Source organism: Rhinopithecus roxellana, chromosome 5 (assembly GCF_007565055.1).
Source record: "Rhinopithecus roxellana isolate Shanxi Qingling chromosome 5, ASM756505v1, whole genome shotgun sequence".
NCBI classification, from domain to species: Eukaryota; Metazoa; Chordata; class Mammalia; order Primates; family Cercopithecidae; genus Rhinopithecus; species Rhinopithecus roxellana.
Genome location: NC_044553.1, coordinates 46,295,054 through 46,319,869, shown reverse-complemented (window position 1 = coordinate 46,319,869; position 24,816 = coordinate 46,295,054). Strand labels below are relative to the sequence as shown.

General features: G+C 37.9%; 1 protein-coding gene across 9 annotated transcripts in view; it reads right to left on the bottom strand.

Annotated features, from left to right (window-relative positions):
• RNF111 (ring finger protein 111) overlaps positions 1–24,816 on the bottom strand; it is a 118,781-nt gene that overhangs the window by 58,201 nt on the left and 35,764 nt on the right. For all 9 annotated transcript variants that reach the window (XM_030930928.1, XM_030930924.1, XM_030930929.1 and 6 more), the window contains one exon: positions 10,291–11,189. In XM_030930928.1, coding sequence (XP_030786788.1) covers positions 10,291–11,170 — 880 coding nt within the window. In that variant the 5' untranslated portion in view covers positions 11,171–11,189. The remainder of the gene's footprint in view (positions 1–10,290; positions 11,190–24,816) is intronic.

The window sequence follows — 24,816 nt, the reverse complement described above, 5'->3', positions numbered from 1 at the left end:
ATACAAATTTAAAATGTACTGACATACTATTCCTCAGCTATCAGATGGACCAAAAATCCCCTAAAATCTGACAACATATTCTGTTGGAAAGATTTTTGAGAAAACAGGCATCCTTGCTGGTGAACATTCAAAATGGTTACAATCACCATGGAGAAAAATGTGGCCATATCTTACAAAATAACATATGCATTTGTCCTTTATTCAACAACTGCCTTCTATAATTCTATCCCAAAGATACACTGGCAAAAAAAATATGAAATGACATATACAAAAAGCTATTTATTGCAGGAAGTTTTTTTTTTTTTTTTTTTTTGAGACGGAGTCCCACTCTTGTCACCCAGGCTGGAATGCAGTGGCACAATCTCTAGATCTCGGCTCACTGCAACCTCCACCTCCTGGGTTCAAGCAATTCTCCTGCCTCAGCCTCCTGAGTAGCTGAGATTACAGGCGCAGCCACTACGCCCGGCTAACTTTTGTATTTTTAGTAGAGACGGAGTTTCACCATGTTGGTCAGACTGGTCTTGAACTTCTGACCTCATGATCCACCCGCCTTGGCCTCCCAAAGTTCTGGGATTAAAGGTGGGAGCCACTGCACCGGGTCAAAAAAAGCTGTTTATTGCAATGCTATTTATATTTAAAAAAAAAAAAAAAAGTCTGCAAACCGTTCATCAATAGGAAACTGGTTGAATACACTGGTACAACCATCCAAGGCACTATGATGAAGCTTAGCAACAAAAGGAATAAAAAGAAATGACACATACAGAGACACATACTTTCATTCCTCTACAGTACCTCTGTATACCCCAACAATAGTATATATTAAGTGAAAAAAGCAAGAGACACTTTTGAGTAAGAGAAGGGGGTCACATTTTGAGTTTATTTTTGAAGAAAAAAAAATGAAAGAATTAACCAAAGCTAAAGACCTGAGTATATCTTGTTTTAAAGTTTTGACTCTGAAGCCAGGTTAAATGTTTTACATAATTTAAAAAGCAAAATTAAATTTTTTAAAAAATACCCTTAAAAAAGCCAACCCTGAAATAAATGAACCTAAATGTATGTGAAATTGGTGGCACAACCACACAGAAAACTGGTCAAGGGCAAAAAGGCACTATACAAAACAAAATACTTAAACTGTATTAATTAGAACTACTATATTAGGTTGGTGAAAAAGCAAGGGCAGTTTTGCCATTAAAAGTAATTTTTATGTTGAAACTAGTTCACTTATGTGTATGTATTTATGGTATATACAGGATAAGGCAAATAAGCAATGGTTAATATTATTAAAAATCAGAGTTTTCAGCATAAGAATACAAATATAAAACAACAACTTACATAAAAACCCTAATCCTAAACTTATAGTGGAAATATTCACCTAAAGATTTATTTTTTTCTAAATCTTTACATTCCTAGCTTTGTCTGTTAAAACAGTCAAAATGTGCTAGGCATGGTGGTTCACACCACACCTGTAATCCCAGCACATGAGGAGGCTAAGATGGGAGGGTAAGTTGAGGCCAGGAAGTTGAGACCACACTGGGCAATGTAAGAAGATCTCATCTCTAAAAAAAAAATTAAAATAGAATTTAAAAATTAGTGGAGCAAGACAGCATGTGCTGTCGTCCCAAGTACTCAGAAGGCTGAGGCAGGAGGATCACTTGAGCCCAGGAGGTCAAGGCTGCAGAAAGCTATGAGTGCACCACCACTCTGCAGCCTAGGCGACAGAGTGAGACCTTGTCCTTTAAAAAAAAAAAAAAAAAAAAAAAAAATTAGGTTAAATTCAAAAAAGCCAAAACCATTGGCAACCCAGTAGAGCAAAAAACACCTTAATTCCCAGACTTTAGTCTCTATCACCTCCCAATAAAAGAAAATCGGGCCAGGTGCGGTGGCTCACACCTGTAATCCCAGCACTTGAGGAAGCTGAGGCAGGCGGATCATGAGGTCAGGAGATGAGACCATGCTGGCCAACACGGTGAAACCCCATCTCTACTAAAATACAAAAGTTAGCCAGGCATGGTGGTGCGCGCCTGTAGTCCCAGCTACCCAGGAGACCGAGGCAGGGGAATCACTTAAACCCAGGAGGCGGAGGTTGCAGTGAGCCAAGATCGCACCACTGCACTCCGAAAGAACAAAACTCTGTCTCCAAAAAAAAAAAAAAAAAAGTCAGAAGTTCTTAAAGGAACAGCTATTTCTAGGTCTGGGGCAGGAACTATACATTAATCTGCACCAATCTAATATACCAGAGAGTAGGGAAGTTACCAAAGACCACTAGGATGGCATCAAAAGGACAATGACCCAGTTTGAAGATGTTCCCAATGGCCAAAGATGAAATCACTTTAAAAAATATAAAAAGACTGCAACAAACTGAAATCCATCAAATATACTAAAATTCATGCATTCATAATGATACTCAAAAACGAAAACACCCCTTTGGATGCTGCTAGAATACCAAATCATTCTGAGAAGTGGCAAATGAAGGAAGACAATCAAGCATTCATCTTGCCTTTCCTGTATGAACAGAATTTCAGAAAAACCAATCAGCTGATAAACGAAGTGTTCTTCCTTTATAGAAGAATCTCAGACAATAAACTTAAGCAAAGTGACAGAATATCAAGGCTGGGAGTGGTGGCTCACGCCTGTAATCCCAGAACTTTGGGAGGCCGAGGCAGGCAGATCACCTAAGGTTAGCAGTTTGAGACCAGCATGACCAACATGGAGAAACCTCATCTCTACTAAAAATACAAAATTAGCCAGGTATGGTAGCAGAAGCCTGTAATCCCAGCTACTCAGGAGGTAGAAGCAGGGGAATCACTTGAACCCGGAGGGCAGAGGTTGCGGTGACCTGAGATCACATCTTTGCACTCCAGCCTGGGCAACAAAAGCGAAACTCCATCTCAAAAAAAAAAAAAAAAAAGCAGTATTTTGCAACCCCTAATATAATGAATCTGGGCAAGACCATTAATAACTGCTAAAAAACATTACAGAAAACAGTGAAGGGGAACTTTATAATGGAAGGATCAGAATGACATCTGAACCCTCTGATCAAGCTCAATATGTGACGCAACAGACAGCACATAGTATCACCAACAAAGTACTGCCGGGACTAAACTTGAACCTAATCAAGCTTTTAGACCTAACTATCAGTTTACAGAAATGATGCCATATATAAAATAGAATTAAACTACGTGTGTTGAAGTCTCTATGAGTAAAATGATATCTACAATTGTTCTGAGACTCTCCAGGAAAAAAAAAGAGGGGTTAGAAATGAAATAAGAATGGCGGAATGTCAACATCGGAAGCGAGATGATGAGTACATGGGGGAGTTCATTGCATATTTCTGTTTTTGTGTATAGTCTAAAAGTTCCCAAATACAATCATAAAACCAAAAAATATAACTCAATCAATGCTATTTTTCAAAAAGAGGGACAGAAGTATTCACAACTTTAGACATAATTCCTGATCCTGCGACTCTACAATTCCAAGGGTTATCTTTTTAAGCAAACTTTTAAAAAAACTTAAAAAGTCAATACAGGCCGGGCGCGGTGGCTCAAGCCTGTAATCCCAGCACTTTGGGAGGCCGAGACGGGCGGATCACAAGGTCAGGAGATCGAGACCATCCTGGCTAACCCGGTGAAACCCCGTCTCTACTAAAAAACTATAAAAAACTAGCCGGGCGAGGTGGCGGCGCCTGTGGTCCCAGCTACTCGGGAGGCTGAGGCAGGAGAATGGCGGGAACCCGGGGGGCGGAGCTTGCAGTGAGCTGAGATCCGGCCACTGCACTCCAGCCTGGGCGACAGAGCGAGACTTCGTCTCAAAAAAAAAAAAAAAAAAAAAAAAAAAAAAAAAAAGTCAATACAGTATGGACTACACATGGAAAATATATATATACAGCTACTGGATTTTTTAAAGTCCAATATAAGGTAAAATGACATCTGTAGTTTGAGACAAAGTTTCTAGTGATGCATCACTCATGGAGTCAGTAAGTGCCATATCTCACACAAAGCAGACAAGGATCCTATGCTCTCAAAAATTGTGATGACTTAAAAAATGGTTCTAGCAATTACTAAGACGTCAATGTCTATGATGCTTGTGTGGATAAAATTATTTTCAGGAAATGTGCGTAATAATCACCAATTCTAAATTAACATTTTTTCAATATTTTATATGTAAATAATTTAACAAGACATATGACTATTTTAACAACAGCCTTAAAACTTTGTATTTCAAAGCAAGATAGACAAAATTTCTTTTTCTCCTCAGTAGTAAAATGGGACTGACTTAAGCTCTCTTATTTAGGAGCATATTTGACATTTACATTTCCTTCAAGACTGAAGGAGATATAATCTGTAATACCTATTAATTTTAAAGTTAATAAAGTATCAGGAAGTCCTCATATCCACAATTAATTGGGAAACCCAAGGTTTTAGTGCTATTAAATGTTAATTACTTCCAGTAAGGTTCTCTGAATAGATCCTAGAAATACATTACTAAAATTAACACCCATTCTCAAACCTAGCTTCTGTTAGGTTATTTTAAATATCTGGAGTTCTTGACAAATATTATAGGAACAAAACAGAATGTATAAATTATCAGCCTCACTGGCAACTGGGAAAAACTCAATGCCCAACAGGCTTGCTAACAGCCCAAGTAACACATCACTTCGGCTTTCTATAAAAAAAGTTACGTATAGAAATAAAGTTAAAATAATAAAAAGTAAAGAGTTAAAGTTAAAAGCCAATTAATAATGGGACAGCAAGAAGCAAATATTTTCCAGAAATCTGTTGACTATAACCAATAAACTGGTTATGTGCAGTGGCTCACACCTATAATCCAGCACTTTGGGAGGCCGAGGCAGGCAGATCACTTAAGCCCAGGAGTTCGAGATCAGCCTGGGCAACATGACAAAACCCTGTCTCTACAAAAAAAAAAAAAAAAAAAAAAAAAAAAAAAAAAAAAAAAAAAAAAAATTAGTCATGTGTGGTTGCACACACCTGCTGCTGTCCCAGCTACTAAGGAGGCTGAGGTGGGAGCATCGCCTGAGCCCAGGGAGGCTGAGGCTGCAGCAAGTCGTAATTGTGCCACTGCACTCCAACCTGGGCAACAGACAAGGCTCTGTCTCAAAAAGCAAACAAAACCAAACCAAAAAGAACCACAAATAAACTGATGATGTAAAGTCAGTTAATTATATACAACTGTTGTGTCTTGGAATGTTTTAAGATATTACAAAATACTTAAAATGTAGAACATTCTTCCATCAGCTTATTTCCCAATAGCCAATAAATATTGATGCACCAATATGGTTTGGCTGTGTCCCCACCCAAATCTCACCTTGAACTATAATAATGCCCACATGCCAAGGGTGGGGCCAGGTGGAGAAAACTGAATCGTGGGGGCAATTTTCCCACATACCATGTTCTCATGGTAGTGAACAAGTCTCATGAGATCTGATGATTTTATAAATGCGAGTTCCCCTGCACAAGCTCTCTCTCACCTGCTGCCATGTAAAATGTGACTTTGCTCCTCATTCACCTTCTGCCATGATTGTGAGGCCTGCCCCGCCATGTGGAACTGTGAGTCAATTAAACCTCTTTCCTTTATAAATCACACAGTCTTGGCCAGGTGTGGTGGCTCACACCTGTAATCCCAGTTTTTTGGGAGGCCGAGGTGGGCGGTGGATCTCTTGAGGCCAGGAGTTCGAGACCAGCCCAGCCATCATGGTGAAACCCAGTCTCTACTAAAAATACAAAAATTAGCCAGGCGTAGTGGCGCAGGCCTGTCATCCCAGCTACTCAGGAGGCTGAGGCAGGAAAGTCACTTTAACCCAAGAGGCGGAGGTTACAGTGAACCCAGATAACACCACTGCACTCTAGCCTGGGCCACAGAGTAAGACCGTCTCAAAAAAATAATAAATAACAACAAATTACCCAGTCTCCGGTATGTCTTTATTAGCAACATAAGAATGAACTAATACAGTAAATTGGTACTAACAGAGTGGAGCACTGCTGTAAAGATATATGAAAATGTGGAAGCAACTTTGGAACTGGGTAACTGGCAGAGTTTGGAAAAGTTTGGAGAGCTCCAAAGAAGATAGAAGATGTAGGAAAGTTCAGAACTTCCTAGAGACTTGTTGAATGGCTTTGACCAAAATGCTGATAGTGATACGGACAATAAAGTCCAGGCTGAGGTAGCCTCAGATGAAGACAAGGAACTTCTTGGGAACTGGAATAAATGGGTCACTCTTGCTATGCAAAGAGACTGGCAGCATTTTGCCTCTGCCTTAGAGGTCTGTGGAATCCTTGAACTTGAAAGAGATGATTTAGGGTATCTGGCAGAAGTAATTTCTAAGAGCAAAGCATTCAAGAGGAAGAAGAGCATAAAAATTTGCAAAATTTGCAGCCTGACAATGCGATAAAAAAGAAAAACCCATTTTCTGGGGGAGAAATTCAAGCCAGCTACAGAAATTTGCGTAAGTTATGTGGAACTAAATGTTAACAGGTATAACTACTCAATGCCTATACCCTCATTGTATCTAGGAACTAACTTGCTTCTAATTTTACAGGCTCATAGGCAGAAGGGACTTGCCTTGTCTCAGATGAGACTTTGGACTGTGGACTTCTGAGTTAATACTGAAATGAGTTAAGACTTTAGGGGACTGTTAGGAAGGCATGATTGGTTTTGAAATGTGAGGACATGGGATTTGGGAGGGGCCGGGGCAGAATGATATGGTCTGGCTGTATCCCTACCCAAATCTCACCCTGACTTGTAATAATCCCCATGTGTCATGGACGAGGCCAGGTGGACATAATTCAGGTAGGCAATTTTCCACATACCATGTTCTCATCGTAGTGAGTAAGTCTCATGAGATCTGATGGTTTTATAAATGGGAGTTCCCCTGCACAAGCTCTCTCTTGCCTGCTGCCATGTAAGACGTGACTTTGCTCCTCATTCACCTTCTGCCATAATTGTGAGGCCTCCCCAGCCATGTGGAACCCCTTTCCTTTATAAATTACCCAATTAAACCCCTTTCCTTTATAAATTACCCAGTCTAGGGTATGTCTTTATTAGCAGTGTGAGAATGGATTAATAAATGCACATTGTAAGAAAAAGTTGTCCCAGAAGCTCCAGACTAACTATTACCCAATCATCCATACAAATCATATCAACATTTAGTAAGTAAGTCAAATTAAAAGTTCAGACATTCCAACTCTATCCAGAAAGCCTGAGTTCAAGTTCTAGTTCTACCATTTGAATTACCTAAGACTTTTTGCCAAATCACTTTATTTGAATCACTCAAAATACGACTAGGAAATAGTCTATCTCCTAAAAATCTAAGGAAGTTAATTATTTGAAAGAGCTGAGATTTCTTGACAATAGAGTTAAGTCCCATTAATATTTCAGTTTAACTATTCTGAAAACAGTTTTAAAAAAACTCATTCCAAACTGATTTTCCAAATGTTTCATCTGTAATATGAGTGTGATGATAATAGAATCCATCTCATATGAGTACTGGAAGGATTCAATGAGAATACACATAAAATAGAACACTACTAGCACAGAGTTAGCACTCAATCAGTGTTAGGTATTTTTATTACCATCATGATATTAGCATCGAGGAATTCAATGCAAACTTCTTGGAGGGCATTCTGGTAAAAATAGCTAACAACACTTTCAATGCATATACCCTCTGAAACACTTTTAGAAATTATTCCTTAAGATACACAGGTGTACAAAATGCAAGCACAAGTTTGCTCAATGCAGCAAATATTCACTGACAAAAGCTGATTAAATACATTATGGAACAGTCATACAAAGGGAATACTATGCAAATGTCAAAAAGAATGAGATAACTATACATGGTGATATAAAAAGAGCCACATTATTTATCCTTGAATAGGCTTTCACATTTTCTAAGGGAGATAAGAAACTACTAATAGTGATTACTTCTGGGTAATAGTAAGACTGGAGGATATGAAGAAGAGATAACTTTTTATCTTCTATTTTAAACTTACTAGATACTTTTAAAATTTCATATCGTGTGATTGTTATTAAATCATTATTTTTTAAAAAACTAGTTTAAAGAAATCACTTGTCTAGAAACCAGAAAACATTGGGTGTTCTTGGTTTCAACATTTTGGATTTGTTTCTAATGTTTGAGGGTAACATCTGAAAATAATGTAATTAAAATAATGTAATCCTTCCAAGAAAGGCAGTAAAAAAAAAAACTTGCTACAATAATTATTAAATAAGATTTTTAAATGCATTAAGTTTGGACTTCTCTTTAATACTTGAGACTATATGAACCCCTGGCACTGATAATGACATTCAATTACTATATTCTCATTCCCCTATAAACAACAGCTCCTTAGAACTTCTCCATATCAACCATCCAGTCTCACTAACTTCAAGCACAAATTGAGCTCTGCTGTTCTCGCTCCCAAAACCAGTACATGCACATTCTGACCACCTGAGGAAAAAGTGACAATTAAGCAAGACAACCCCTCATTTCCCTTATTTTCAGGAAACCTCTGGGAATGGTTATTCTACACTCTTCTCAGCTGGCTGTACATGATCAAAATGAACTCTTCTCAAAAAAGTATTTGTGTAGGTTAAAACTGATCTGAACATGGCCAAGCCTAAGATTAAGAACAAGGTTACTGGTTTTAGGGTTCCGGCAAAAATAGAAAAATGAAAATGAAAAAGGAAAGAAATTTGTGGAAAAGGAAGGGACTCATAAATGAGAAGAAGAAATGGCACATCCAAAAGTAGACTAGCAAGCCCTGACCTTAACAGGCAAGACATAAGGTAAAACTGAGAAAGCTTATGTTAGTATTAGAAACCATGACCTAGCTAACCCTTTAGAAAGCTCTCCCTAAGCCCACTGCCCTACTCCCTAATTTCACAAGAAATTAATCTTTTCCCTCACTTCAGACAGCTCTTCAATGCTCACTTCAACAGCTCCCTTTAAATCACAACTGTAAAAGTGATGCATTATCTTAGGATGGTCTGTATATATGGAACATACATTTCAGGACTGTCTGCAAATACACTTATTCTACTTACATATCACATTTACTGTGTGTGTGTGTGAGAGAGTGTCGGTGCACATGAGCAAGAGCACATATGCGCAAGAGCACTGACAGGAAACAGTCCCTATCCAATTTTAATTGATGTATTGTATGCACTGTTAGTACTAAAAGTCTCTGGGTTCTAGTATTAGAATAAAAGTTACTACTCAAATACTTGAAATTATTTTTCAGCTATAAAGAACATGATAACAGCAAACAACAAGAATACAGCACTTAAAGAAAAAATATTGAGAGGCCAATGCAGGTGGATTGCCTGAGCTAAGGAGTTCAAGACCAGCCTGAGCAACTTGACAAAACCCATCTCTACAAAAAATACAAAAATAAGCCAGGTGTGGTGGTGTGTGCCTATAGTCCCAGCTACTTGAGAGGCTGAGGTGGGAGGACGGCTTGAGCCCAGGAGGTGAAGGCTGCAGTGAACCAAGATTGCATCACTGTACTCCAGCCTGAGCAACAAAGCCAGATGCTGACTCAAAAAAAAAAAGAAAAAATAATATTAACCAGTCTCTTTTAGTTACTAGAACTGTTCTTACTATGGGTGAATCCATCATACAGGCAGCTGAAAAAGTATTAATAAAAGTCAAGCATATTAAAGAAACACAAGGAAAAAATGTGTACTATAAATTAAGAACACATATAAAATATAATCTAGTATGTATAAAATGTAATAAATGAGGCCAGGTGTGGTGGCTCATGCTTCTAGTCCCATCATTTTGGGAGGCCAAGGCAGGCAGATAATTTGAGGTCAGGAGTTCAAGACTAGCTTGGCCAACATGGTGAAACCCTGTCTCTACTAAAAATACAAAAATTAGCTGGGCATGGTGGTGGGTGCCTGTAATCCTGGCTACCTGGGAGGCTGAGACAAGAGAATTGCTTGAACCCGGGAGGCAGAGGTTGCAGTGAGCTGAGATTGCGCCACTGCACTCCAGCCTGAGGGACAGAGTGAGACTGTTTCAGGAAAAAAAAAAAAAGGAATAAATGGCTATTTCCCCAAAAAACTCTGACTTATTTTTGTCACTAGAAATTTTTTTAGTTTTTATCTTAGCATTGGAGTCATGGTTTAATACTGCAATTGGTAATTTATATGGCTTAAAAATAAAAGTTAATAGAGCCTGATAGTAATTTTAAATAAAATCAGTAAGACACAAACAAAAAATTAAGCACATATACAACGCAATCGGTTCCATGTTTTACTCAGCTTAAACATTTTTACCTGAGGGAACAGTTGGATTGTTTTGGTGGTTTTCACTGGCAGAAACAAACAAATCTTCTTCTCCTTCAGTTGATGAGCTTGAAGAGGATTCGCTGCTGAGGTCATTCTCACTGGAACTACTAGAACTAGGTAGCAAGGCATATTTTCTTCGCGCTAACACTTCTCGTTTCTTCCTCTGCATTAATATCCTCTCTTTTTGTTTCTGTGTCCTCTGTGAGGAATTATTTTTTACAAATCTCTTTCTGCATGGAAGTCTCCGTAATGAACTGCTATGTAAACAAGGTCTTTTCATTAACAATCCTGATACAGATTCTGTCTCAGTCCGAGGCCACTTATGAGACCGTGCACTATGGCTTCTACTTTTAGCACTCAAAATGGTCTGGGAATGTCTTACAGAGACTTCTTTATCCTCATCTGAAGTCACAGTATCAGAATCTCCAAAATGCAGACTAGATGAAGGAGAAGAAAGACAATCACTAAAAGAGGAATCATTATCTTCATCACTTGGTGTTCCTAGGTGTTGCCTCAGTCCTAATATTCCCTGGTTTTCTTTAACACAATTCTGCACATACGAAGGGCCAGCCTGCTGGCTTTTGCGTTTTTTCCTCACAACGACACTTTTTTCTTGTTCTTGTTGGTTACCATTCATGTCCTTCTCTTGTTTTTGAGAATCATCACAAAGGTGAGAGAATTCATTCCCCACTTTACTATTAATCATCTCAACTCCTGCAGGAAAACTTTTGGCTGCCCCAATGGGCTCTGGATGCAAAAGGATCCCTTTCAGACTCTCCTGTGTCTTTGGTGCATCAGAAGGAATCTCACTCTTCATATCCACTTTTAAGGTGTAGAGCTCGTTATATTCAGGAGTCCATTGAGACATGGGAAACTTTAAGGAAAGCCTAGAAGACAAAATTAGATATTTAAAAGAATTTTAATGTGTTTTATCATACTATTTAACTGAAGAGTTCTCAAATTCCACCAAGAAGATCCCTTATAAAGGCAGAACTGTCTTTTCCTCATCAGTACACAAAATGTCTATTATGAATTATTTTAGTGTTCTTATAAAACATTTTTCTCTGGTCATTCTACTCATGCACCCAATTTTTAGAAATACAATAAATACAGAGCATAAGCCTACTTAAAAACTTCTATTAACCAAAAACTGATCTTGTTGCATATCTTACTACCTTCAGCAACACAACATATTTGGTCAAATCAAACAATTACTTCAAAACCTATTTCAGTGAAATATAGATAAAAAGATTCGAATTCAAAAGACTACTCAACATGTTTTACTCCTGGTATGACATTTTTAAGTGGTTATTAAATATTTCTGTACATCTAGATGGTTTCATTAGATTGATATTAATAATAATGAGCTAATGAATATAAGCTTCTCTTTTCTATGTTTTTTTTCCTTCATACCATTCTATTAATTCTCTAATGAGAATCTGAATTCTCCTGACAGTAGGCACAACTACTGCATTTCAGTTTTAGATACAGATTACAGCCAAGACTGTGGGCTGCTGAAGATTATTCAGTTAAATAAACAGTACAGCAGAATATAAAATCAAACTTTGTACAGCTATCTATCTAAATCATTCAACATCTTAAATTACGAGCTGCCAAAAGGAGATCTGAATTTAAAGCATTTACATCAATGCAATGTACATATGAAAATAACTTAAAATTAGTAAATATCATGACAAAATGAAACATATTCAACAGAAAGGCAGTTACTGTGACAAATGAAGAGCTTTACTGGTGCAAAACATGAGCAAACACTGTTAACATATTTTTAACAAGTTTTTATTAAGTATAGCATACACATATATTGTTTATAGATCAATGAACGCTAACAAAATGAACACCTCTATGTAACTGGCAAACAGATAGAGAAACAACATAACCAGCACCCTAGAAATCCTCTTCCCATTACTACAACTCACCGAGTTGTTAACCACTATTCTAACTTCTGACACCATAGATTTGCTTTGCCCATAAAATACATTTTTAAACCAGTTCCTAAAAAAGCGAGTAAAACAGCTGTTTTGTAAGCAAGTATTTTCCCTCTCTACAAATGGGTTACAGAAATATATAATCTTACAGGTCTCCCATGTTACTGTAGTATACAACTTTATTATCAGAACAAATGACAACAATTAAGGCATAGAATGGCCTATTCCTACAAAAAGCTATCAAAAGCACTATCTTCTTTTATTCTTATTTACAAGAACAGGCAGTGCTGTATCCAAGATCAGCCATCAAGCCCTATCTGTAGTTCAGCAGGATCAGTGATAAACCAGGAACACAAAGATGAGTGAACATGAGCATGGCAATGAGCAAATTATAGAAGGTAGCCAGTCAGACAAGGATCATTTTAATTAAAGGCAAGAAAACAGAAGTCACAATGACAAAACACAGGTACATGTGATCTAAGAGTTGAACGGGGTCAAATAGGATGGCTATAATAAAGAAGACAGGTATTAAGTGTTAGAGAGGATGCAAAAAAAAAAAAAAATTGGAACCCTCCTACATTGCTGATGAAAATGTAAAATGGTACAAGCTACTTTGGGAAGCAGTCTAGCAGATCCTCAAAAATTAAATACAGGCTGGGCATGGTGGCTCATGTAACTGCCTTTCTGATGAATATGTTTTATTTTGTCATGATATTTACTAATTTTAAGTTATTTTCATATGTACATTGCATTGATGTAAATGCTTTAAATATCTGTAATCCCACCACTTGGGAGGCCAAGGCAGGTGGATCACTGGAGGCCAGGAGTTCAAGACCTGCCTGGCCAACATGGCAAAACCCCATTTCTACTAAGAATACAAAAATTAGCCAGGCTAGTTGCGCATGACTATAATCCCAGCTACTTGGGAGGCTGAGGCATGAGAATCGCTTGAACCTGGGAGGCAGAGGTTACAGTGAGCTGCGACTGCACTGCTGCAGTCCAGCTTGGGCAACAGAGCAAGACTCTGTCTCAAGGAAAAAAAAAAATTAAACACAGAATTGCTGTATGACCTAGCATTTCCACTCCTAGGTATGTACTCAATAGAAATGAAAACATATATTCATTAAAAAACTTATAAACAGCAACATTAGTCATAACAGCCAAAAAGTGGGAACACAAAAGCCAATCAACTGATGAATAAATAAATCCATATGAAAGATTATTACTCAGCAACAGAAAGAAATGAAGTATGGTAGTCCCTCACTATCACTATCCAGTTTAACTTTCCACAGCTTCAGTTACTCACAGTATGAGAGAGAGACCACTTCATGTAAGTTTTATTACAGTATACTGTTAGAATTGTCCTATGTTATTGTTGTTGTTAGTCTCTTATTCTGGCTAATTTATACATTAAACTTTATCATAGGCATGTAGGTGTATGAAAAAAAAACACTATATGGTTTCAGGCATCCACTAGGGGTCTCAGAATGATTTCCCCTTGGATGGGGGCAGGGACTACATACTGATTCAAGCTACAACACGGATGAACAATATGCTAAGTAAAAGAAACCAGTCAAAAAGATAACATAATGTAAGATTCCCTTTATATGGAATGTCTGAAATAGGCAAATCTACAGAGATAGAATGTGGGTACCTAGGGCTGGGGATGATAGGAAGATTCGACTATAATGGCCAAAAAGTATGGAGTTTCTGGCCAGGCACGCTGGCTCACACCTGTAATCCCTACACTTTGGGAGGCCAAGGTGGGCAGATCACGTGAGGTCAGCTGTTCGAGACCAGCCTGGCCAACACGGTGAAACCTTGTCTCTACTAAAAATACAAAAAATTAGCCAGGTGTGGTGGTGTGCACCTGTAATCCCAGCTACTCAGGAGGCTAAGACAGAAGAATTGCTTGAACCAGGGAGGCAGAGGTTGCAGTGAGCCAATATCGCACCAATGCACTCCAGCCTGGGCAACAAGAGTGAAACTTCGTCTCAAAAAAAAAAAAAAAAAAGGTGGGCCGGGTGCAGTGGCTCACGCCTGTAATCCCAGCACTTTGGGAGGCTGAGGTGGATTACCTGAGGTCAGGAGTTTGAGACCAGCCTGACCAACATGGTGAAACCCTGTCTCAACTAAAAATACAAAAATCAACCAGGCATGGTGGCAGGCACCTGTAATTCCAGCTACTCAGGAGGCTGAGGCAGGAGAATCGCTTGAATCCAGGAGGCAGAAGTTGCAGAGAGCCGAGATCGCGCCATTGCACTCCAGCCTGGGCGACAGAGCAAGACTCTGTCTCCCGGAGGAAAAAAAAAAGGTATAGAATTTCTTTTCTTTTTAGTGAACTGAAAATGTTCTACAATTGATTGTGGTGCCAGCTATGCAACTCTGTGAATATACTAAAAACCCAATGAAATTATATCCCAATAAAACTCCTGCCAGAAAGTCAAGAGGTTTAAAAAAAAGTGAAAAAGTCAAGAGGAAAAGTATCAAGATTTCTGGGCATCAGATAACTATATAGACTCCATCAGCAACAGAAGTCTCATGATGTATCTTGGAAACAGCTGCGGTTCTTCCAGAAATCCATGTCACAGTTATGTTCTGGTGGATTTCAGAGGAGGAGATCTTGGAGTCTTTACTGGCTGAAGATTTAAAAATTAGACTCCTCATCCATAATTACTAAGTCCTCATGTTCATAATGGAGATCATGAGAGGCAATGAAAATTTGCCAAAAAACAGACAAATTCTGAGAACATGAAGCCATGTACATTAATTTACAAAGAAGCGATTCATAGCACAATTAACTAAACCCAATTTCTTTTCCATCATTTCATGTCCCAAAGCCAAAACAGCGCAATCAACTCTTTATGGTTAAATCTGCTCTGATTTTTGGTCAATTTAGTCTGTCCAATGAGAAAAGAGCAGAGGGGAGCAAGGAGGAGTGGTTTGGTGTATGCTGTGGTGTGTGCCTGTAACTGTTCTCTGAGTTACCATGTCATGCAGTCATTAAATGCAAAATTAGCATCCCATATAACTAAGAGGTTCCCACCCAGGGAGTAATTCACACTATTTTTTTTTTTTTTTTCTAAAATCCATCGCTGTATTGTATCATGTTCTAAATGCTTTTTTCTAAAATCCATTGCTGTATTGTATCAGGCTGTATTTTGAACTGAGAAGAGGAAAGTTCAAAAAGAGACACAAGTATTGCACTTAACTTAAAAAGCGGCAAATATAACAGATAATATTCTCAATGATTTGCTATTTGATAAAACCGTATTCTAGTCTTTTATTTTTGTAAAAATTATTGGCTGATCTAATTTACAAAGGAGGCAAATGTGTACAAGATATATCTCCTTGGTGACATTATAAATGGCTTCCTGTTATACAATACTTTAATAGTGAAACCATAATACTAGTCCCTCTTTGTGTACATCGATCCAATCATTTTATTACTATGTCATGATGACTTCACGCTAATTACTCCTGATACTAGTGTAGAAAACACCACTATTGGTAAACCTTGCACTAAGAAAATACAACAGCTAAAAAAAAATACTAACTTTCAAAACTAAAATTTAGGGTTGGGATTCACATTTTATGTGAACAAGTTTACGTGAGCAAAAGGAGGACAAACCCATGAAGACTACCCATACAACTCTGAGGAACTCTACTTCTAAACTGTGATACACTATTATTGGTATGATGCTTCACTACCGATTATAAATATGAATACTTGCTTCAACTGTAAATCAAAATGTAATGATTGCTTACATGACTCTAAAGAAACAAGATTTTTAAAAGAAATTTAAAAAGCCGGCCAGGCACAGTGGCTCACACCTATAATCCCAGCGCTTTGGGAGGCCGAGGCAGGCGGATCACCTGAGGTTGGGAGTTCGAGACCAGCCTGACCAACATGGAAAAAACCCGTCTCTATCAAAAATGCAAAGTTAACCAGGCGTGTTGGCACATGCCTGTAATCCCAGCTACTCAGGAGGCTGAGGCAGAAGAATTGCTTGAACCTGCAAGGTAGAGGTTGCAGTGAGCCAAGATCATGCCATTGCACTCCTGCCTGGGTAACAAGAGCGAAATTCCGTCTCAAAAGAAAAAAAAAGCCATAGATGACTTGGCATTTTTCTACAACAGTTTTAGAGATTATCAGAAAATCAACTAGAAATATGTCCACCATTTAACTATCTTTTTCATATAATTAAGTGAAAAAAATAATACTTGTACTACAGGGATATCACTTGGGGTGTGTATTAAATTTTTAATTATCTTATTTATTTTTCTATGTGCCAGCGTAAGTGTATTAAACCAAATGCCTGACAGAATATTCTCTTCTGCTACCTATAACTACTACTACTCATATCTAGATAATACAGACAATAATGTTTTGTTACATATCTAAATAGTCAAAATTTCATTAGCAAGAAACATATTTTCCCTCAAAAGTATCACTCTGGACCCTTAAGTGCATTAACTCATACTAAAATTTCTCAAGAGATTTCTGCTAGGAGTACACAACCTAACAATGTACTCAATTATGAAAAGAAGAGTGTGACCCTTGATAAACTTACTACCTTTCCTAGTACATAGGAGAAAGTTATACTCAGGATAACTGCTATGAAACTGTAAGATAAACTTGATTTCTGGCTGGGTGTAGTGCCTCATGCCTGTCATCCCAGCACTTTGGGAGGCCGAGGAGGGCGGATCATAACAGCATTATTTGCAAAAACCAAAAGGTGGAAGCATTCCAAGTGTCCACTGAAGTGATGAAAAGATAAACAAATGTGATATACATGTACAATGAAATAGTATTCAGCCTTAAAAAGGAAACCCTGACGCATTACAACATGGATGAATCTTGAAGACATTATGCTAAGTGAAATAAGAAGACACAATAAGACAAATATTGTATGATTCCACTTATATGAATTACCCAGAGTAATCAAATTCATAGACAGAAAATAAAATGGTGGTTGTGAGGGCCTGAGGGAGGGGGAGAAAATGAGTTAGTGTTTAGTGGTTACAGAGTTTCAGTCAGGGAAGATAAAAAGTTGTGAAAATGGATAGAAATGTTGCATAACAATGTCAACGTACTTAATGCCAAATTATAAACTTAAAAATGATAATTTTATGTTATGTACATTTTACCACCAAAATAATTCAAAAGACATATTGTTACAAAACACTATCCTGGAAAGGCTAGTAAAGTCACTCAAGAGAATGGGCATAAATATGTAAAAGAAGAATATTTAATCCTATGTTGGCATCTGCTTCTCAGAGAATCTGAACTAAAACACACTTCATTTAAAAAATCACCCTCTCTTCCTCATCACTCAAACTCATATTCTGTCTTTCATAAAGTACTTGCTACTAACTGAAAAGATCTTGTTAGCCTATTTATTACACAAAGCGTCTCAAAAGAATGTAAGTTCCAAGGAAGTGGAAATCTCATCTAGGCAGATCTCCAGCAATGAAAACAGTTGACTGGCACATAGTAGGCACTCAATTAGCATTTTTTTAAATTGCCTTAATCTGTAAAAAGAATGGGTAAAAGGAAGGAAGGAAACACAACTGCTATATTTCTAGCTTAGGTAACTGAGAATATGGTGACACCAATAGCTGAGATAGAAAAGAAAATACGCAGAATGAGAATAGTAGTAACTAAATTAGGAAAACAATACCTAAGATTTCTTGAACATTTACTATTGTCCAATTTCCTTTTTCAGGTATTCTGGAGCCACAAGATGTTTACCATATAACTGGGGATGATCAGGTCCTTAAAACACAGAAACTGACCATAGAAAAGAACAGTAAGGAGCCAAAAGATCTTTTTCCTGTATATTATTGGTAAACTGATCTACATGTTACTTCTTGGGGCATAGGAAATATTAAATAGGAAAGTGGTTGCATCTTCCAGAAAGTCTATTAAGATCACTCTTCATGTCCCTTAAGGTCTCAAGGCTCAAAGTTATAAAGTAAATCTTTAAACTAGAAAACTGGCAGGATTCAGCTCACAGACATGGTTTGTTCGGCATATATAATTCGGGGCAAAAAAACCTGACGTATTAATACTGAAACACGGCCGGGCGCGGTGGCTCAAGCCTGTAATCCCAGCACTTTGGGAGGCCGAGACGGGCGGATCACGAGGTCAGGAGATCAAGACCATCCTGGCTAACACGGCGAAACCCCGTCTCTACTAAAAAAAAAAAATACAAAAAAACTAGCCGGGTGAGGTGGCGGGCGCCTGTAGTTCCAGCTACTTGGGAGGCTGAGGCAGGAGAACGGCATAAACCCGGCAGGCAGAGCTTGCAGTGAGCCGAGATCGCGCCACTGCACTCCAGCCTGGGCGACAGAGCGAGACTCTGTCTTGAAAAAAAAAAAAAAAGTAGTGAAACACTAGGCATTCTCATTAAAATCCGGAAGAAAAAAAGGTATTCACTGTTATAAAACATTGTTCTGGAAAGGCTAGTCAAGTCATTTAAACAAGAGAATGGGCATAAATATTTAAAAGAAGGTAATTTTTTTCATTACTGGCAGATGACACTGACAAATGAGCTCAACAGTAGAAAACCACTGGCAACAGTAAGACAGGCCAGTTACTTATATATTTACCAAAAATAAGTAACACCCAGAAAATCAATGACTTTACACAAACAGTAGCTAGTTAGAAACTACTACAAAATAACAAAAAAAAAACACTACTTACAATAGGAATGAGAAGATTTAATATCTAGTATGAAATTAAACAAGAGACACAGAGGACCTACATGAAAACAATTATAACAGTGGCACTTATGCAAAAATTTATGGGAAATTCAATTTGATGCCAAAATAATAGCAAATTCTTTCAATTATAAAACAGTGTAAACTAACATGCTATTTCCTCACTTTTTTCTCTTTTTTAATTTTTTTGAGACTGAGTCTCGCTCTGTCCCCCAGGCTGGAGTGCAATGGCGCGATCTCAGCTCAATGCAACTTCCGCCTCCCGGGTTCAACCAATTCTCCTGCCTCAGCCTCCCAAGTAGCTAGGATTACAGGCATGTACCACCATGCCCAGCTAATTTTTTGTATTTTTAGTAGAGACAGGGTTTCACCATGTTGGCCAGGCTGGTCTCGAACTCCTGACCTCAGGTGATCCTCCCGCCTCAGCCTCCCAAAATGCTGCAATTACAGGCGTGAGCCACCGTGCCCAGCCCATTTCCTCACTTTCACAGATTCTCTGTCATCGAGGGAATCCACCAGAACACAGTAGATCTGTTCATACTTTTGCATTAAGCAGCTCAGAATTTCTCCTTACTTTTCTCAGATCCAAAGTAAAACCTAGATACCCTCTAGGTAGAGAGAAGGAAGAACAGGCAATCTCCTTATTGGATGTGTCTATGCTGATATAATGAGAAGTTTCCTATTATTTGCCAATGTCACTTTGGTCAGTCTTTTGGCTGCATTTAAAAGACACTGGAAGAATGATTTATATGGAGTGTGAAGAGGTTAAACAACTTAAATCCAAAGATGTTCACTATACTCCTTAACTTAAACAGATATCCACAGAAACAATGACTTGCTAAAAGAGGACTGCACAAGGGATATCCATTTGAGGAGATTAAGGGACATCCTCCATTCCATGTTGGTCTGGGTATTACTGCTCATGCTATAAAAAGGAATGAAAACACAGTTAAATGTAGAATAGAACTGTCAGATTCTGGAAGTCAAAGTTATCTTTTGGGAGGTCTGTCTAGGATAACTATCTCCTCTGACAGGTAAAGAGGAACTGAGAAGCAAAGATGGAACCATGCTTACATTTAGACAGACTTTCACATGATTTTAATATCTCAGCTAAGGCTTGCTCTGAATGAAGTTAAAATTCTCTGTCGCCTCTAAGTACAAAGACCTCAAAACACAGGGTAGAGAACTAGCTAACAGACAAAACCACTAAGAGGAAAATTTCAAGGTTAATTAGTCTTATAAAATATTTTTATTTTATGCTTGCAATCCCAGCACTTTGGGAGACCAAGGCGGGGGAATCACTTGAGGTCAGGAGTGCGAGACCAGTCTGGCCAACATGGTGAACCCCATCTCAACTAAAAATACAAAAATTAGCCATGCATGGTGGCACGTGCCTGTAGTTCCAGCTACTCGGGAGGCTGAGGCGGCAGGATCGCTGGAACCTGGGAGGCAAGGTTGCAGTGAGGTGAGATCACGTCACTATACTTCAGCCTGGGTGACAGAGAGAAACTCTGACTCAAAAGAAAAAAAAATTGTAAGAAGCTAGAGAAAATGAAGGCATAGTAATAACCAAAAAGCTACAGTAAATCTAAGAAACATGTGAAAACATTATGGAAAATGAAATATTCAATGGATACTGAGTGATAAACAGTGATGTAGATTTTCCATCTAGGGATCAGTGAGTTACAGTCTTGATTGACTCTGCCACTACGTAATCTTGGCCAAACTACTCTCTAAAACTGTTTCTAGTCTATAAAATTGGAATAATAATAGTGCTCACCTCATAAAATTCCATAACTCTCCATAACATGAGAGTACCTAACAAAGCACATGGCATAGTGGCTGTTATTAATTACTTTCCTAAAGGAGCAGTTACATACATAAGGCATAACATTTAAGACCTTCTCTTATACCTAAAAATAAATGAAATCTTTGAGACCCAGAAGGGCATAAGCCAGGCGTGGTGGTTCACACCTATAAACCCAACACTTCGGGAGGCGGAGGCAGGTGAATCACTTGAAGTCAGGAGTTCAAGATCAGCCTGGTCAACAAAACAAAACCCTGTCTGTACTAAAAATACAAAAATTAGCCAGGCATGGTGGCACCCACCTGTAATCCCAGCTACTGGGGAGGCTGAGGCAGAAGAATCACTTGAACCTAGGAGGCGGAATTTGCAGTGAGTCGAGATCACATCACTGCACTCCAGCCTGGGCAACAGAGCAAGACTTCGTCTCAAACAAACAAACAAAAAAAGGCAGGGCATAAAATCTAGGATCTAATCTATGAGGACACAGAGGCATAAGAATGATACAATGGACTTTGGGGGAAAGGGTGGAAAGTGAGGTGAGGGATAAAAGACTACACATTAGGTACAGTATACATGACTCAGGTGATGGGTGCACCAAAATCTCAGAAATCACCACTAAAGAACTTATTCATGTAACCAAACACCACCTGTTCCCCAAAACCTACTGAAATTTAAAAAATAAAAATTAAAACAACAAAAAAGAAGGGCATACAAAACTGTTCCCACAAAAGTTTGAAGTATAAAAACAAAGGACCAAATTTCTTTAGCATAAAACCTATCAAAGCCAAGAATTCTACAAACTTTCCTCTATTATGGTGGACTGGAGTTTGGTAGCTGGATGTTTCAGCCCCCTAAACTCTAATATCAGATATTCTGCTTTTGGAAACAGGTAAGTTAAACCTCTCTCAATTAACAGGTTTCAATTTCTCAATGAACTTAATGATTTTCTCATCTGTCTTGTTAAAGTATGCTGAAATCCTTAAATATTAGTCATCAAAGAGAAATACAGCATCAACTTACAACTCCTGTCAATACAAACTGGGTGAAGTTCAATATGTTATAGAGTATACTGCTCTAGCTATGACTCTGTTATCATCACTGCCAATAGCAAAATGAAGGGTGTATCTAACCTCACAAGCCTGAACAGTATCTGGGAGTCAGTTCTTTTTTGGTAGGGTGGCAGCACTACAAGTCACAGGGGCATACTGCACAAGTGTCTAATATTTCTGGTAAGGAAGCCTGGATCCTGAAATGTATAATGAAACATAAAACATGAGACATAAAGATACTGCCAATTAATTACTATATAATACCATATATAATGCATATTTCCTATATAATGCATATTCTATATATAGTATATATTTCACTATATATAATGCATAGTATATATATTTATGTATAGTATATGTATATGGTATATATATAGAATTATCTTACAAAATACATAGTATATTTGCATATTATATCTAACAAATTTTATGTATCTAACATGTAAAATATTTTATGTACGAAATATATTATTTATATTTTATATAACACAAAATATACAATTATATGATATATAAAATAAAATCTAAGAGAACTAAACTCAAAAATCCATTAAACTCATTTCAGTGCATGCAGTAGCTGTATTTTCCTATCAATAAATACTTTATGTTTTTTGTGGTTTTTTTGAGACAGAGTCTCACTCTGTCACCCAGGCTGAAGTGCAGTGACATGATCTCGACTTACTGCAACCTCCATCTCCCAGGTTCAAACAATTCTCCTGCCTCAGCCTCCCAAGCAGCTGGGACTACAGGCACACACCACCACACCCGGCTAACTTTTGTATTTTTAGTAAAGACAGGGTTTCACCACGTTGGCCAGACTGGTCTCGAACTCCTAACCTCAGGTGATCCACCCACCTCAGTCTCCCAAAGTGCTGGGATTACAGGCATAAGCCACTACATCCGGCTTAAATACTTTTAAATATCCAGTAATAACATGTTTAAAAGTGCAGTGGAAAAAAGATCACTTTCCCCAAAGCAACAAAAATAGTTATATAGTTATTCCAAGGTATTAAGCCTGACAAGAACTGTGTATAAACCTATACGAAAAACACTACAAAACTGTAAAACAGAATGTAACATATAATCTTAGTAAAGAGCGAAAAGACCTCATTTCTGGATGAGCAACGACTCCAAATTGGCTCTATCACAAAACAGAAGAAAGCCAATTTTTTCTTAAACTATAAAACAAACACTACCATCAGACATATCAGGACTTTAAAAACACTGTATTTTTTCAAATGGCCTGAATACATACACCTAAGGATCCATTCAAATTAATATTGTTTGCATTTTGTTTCTCATTATTTTGTTCAGTGGAACACTAAAATAATTAAAACTTAATTGAAGAAAATAAATAAATGGATCACACCTGTAATCCCAGCACTTTGTGAGGCCGAGGCAGGTGAATCACTTGAGCCCAGGGATTCAAAACCACCCTGGGCAACATGAGGAAACCTCGCCTCTACAAAAAAAAAAAAAAAAAAATTAGCCAGGGTGGTGACACGTGCCTGAAGTCTCACCTACTTGGGTGGCTGAGGTGGGAGGATTACTTGAGCCTGGGAGGCAGAGGCTGCAGTGAGCTGAGATCTTACCACTGCACTCCAACCTGGGCGACGGAGCATGGCGCTGTCTCAAAAAAAAAAAAAAAGAAAGAAACAAATGTACAGTTATATGCACAAGTGAGAGGGCAGAAACAAAAGGGAAAAGCTGAACTCAAACTTTTTTTCATCCTTTTCTTCTTTAAAAGAAAAAAGTATTCCACAAAATTAACTGCTAAGCAGCCTTTTAAAATCAGGCAGGATTTGTACAAACTGTTATGGAAAGTACGGATCATTTTCTTTAAACAGACTACAAGTCTACTATTATAGCATTCTTCTTTGTGAAACAACTTACATTAATATATGTATTTTTAAAATACTTATAAAATACTTAAAAATACACACTTAACAGTTCGGGAGTGAAACAACAGGGTAGAAATTTATAGCACTGGGCTAAGGTCTTTTACCCTTTATAAGTTTCTGTACACATAGTTTGTTTTTTCTAAAAAGTAACCATTTACCAATTTTGAAATTAAAGATTTTTTAAGGAAATAAATTATGAGAATATATTTAAATTTTTCACTACATTAGAACACAACTTTGTTGACAACAGATTTCTACACAAACAAATCAAATATATGCAAGCACAATTTTTACAGGAATCTTGACTAGGCATAAAATTTCTTAATGACCAGAAATGACCACCAATCCTGGACACCTTAATGACAGAATAGGGCAGAAACTCAGAAATGGCAGTGACTGTTAGCAGACTTGAATGGAACTGTCAAATGTGAGAACTGATTTTTAGTTACTGATATTAGTCTACAATTCTAGGCATGTTGTTTTTGAACCTGTGTTTACAGATAAATTTGAATGCTCGAAAATGCTAATTTATCAAATCATTCCACAAAATCTTTCTTCATTAAAAGTGTAATAATTATTGCTGCATTAATGGAAAGTAGTCTATAAGAGCTCAACAAATAAGCCGGGCTGGTGGGTCACACCTATAATCCCAGTGCTTTGGGAGGCCGAGGCAGGTGGGTCACCTGAGGTCAAGAGTTCAAGACCAGCCTGGCCAACATGATGAAACCCCCCTCTCTACTAAAAATACAAAAAATTAGCTGGGCATGGTGGCGGACAACTGTAACCCCAGCTACTCGGGAGGCTGAAGCAGGAGAATCGCTTGAACCCAGGAGGTGAGGTTGCAGAGAGCCGAGATTGTGCCACTGCACTCCAGCCTGAGCAACAAGAGCGAAACTCTATCTCAAAAAAAAGAAAAAAAAAAAAAAGTTCAACAAATAATGTGACAAACCTGGAAGATAAACCTCCAGGACCTTTTGTTCTTGATAATTCAAGTAATAATTCTGTCAACTTTCAAAGCTTCAAACTTACAAACTACTCTTAGAGATTCCTGTTATTTCAACTTCCATTTTCCAAAACTGAAC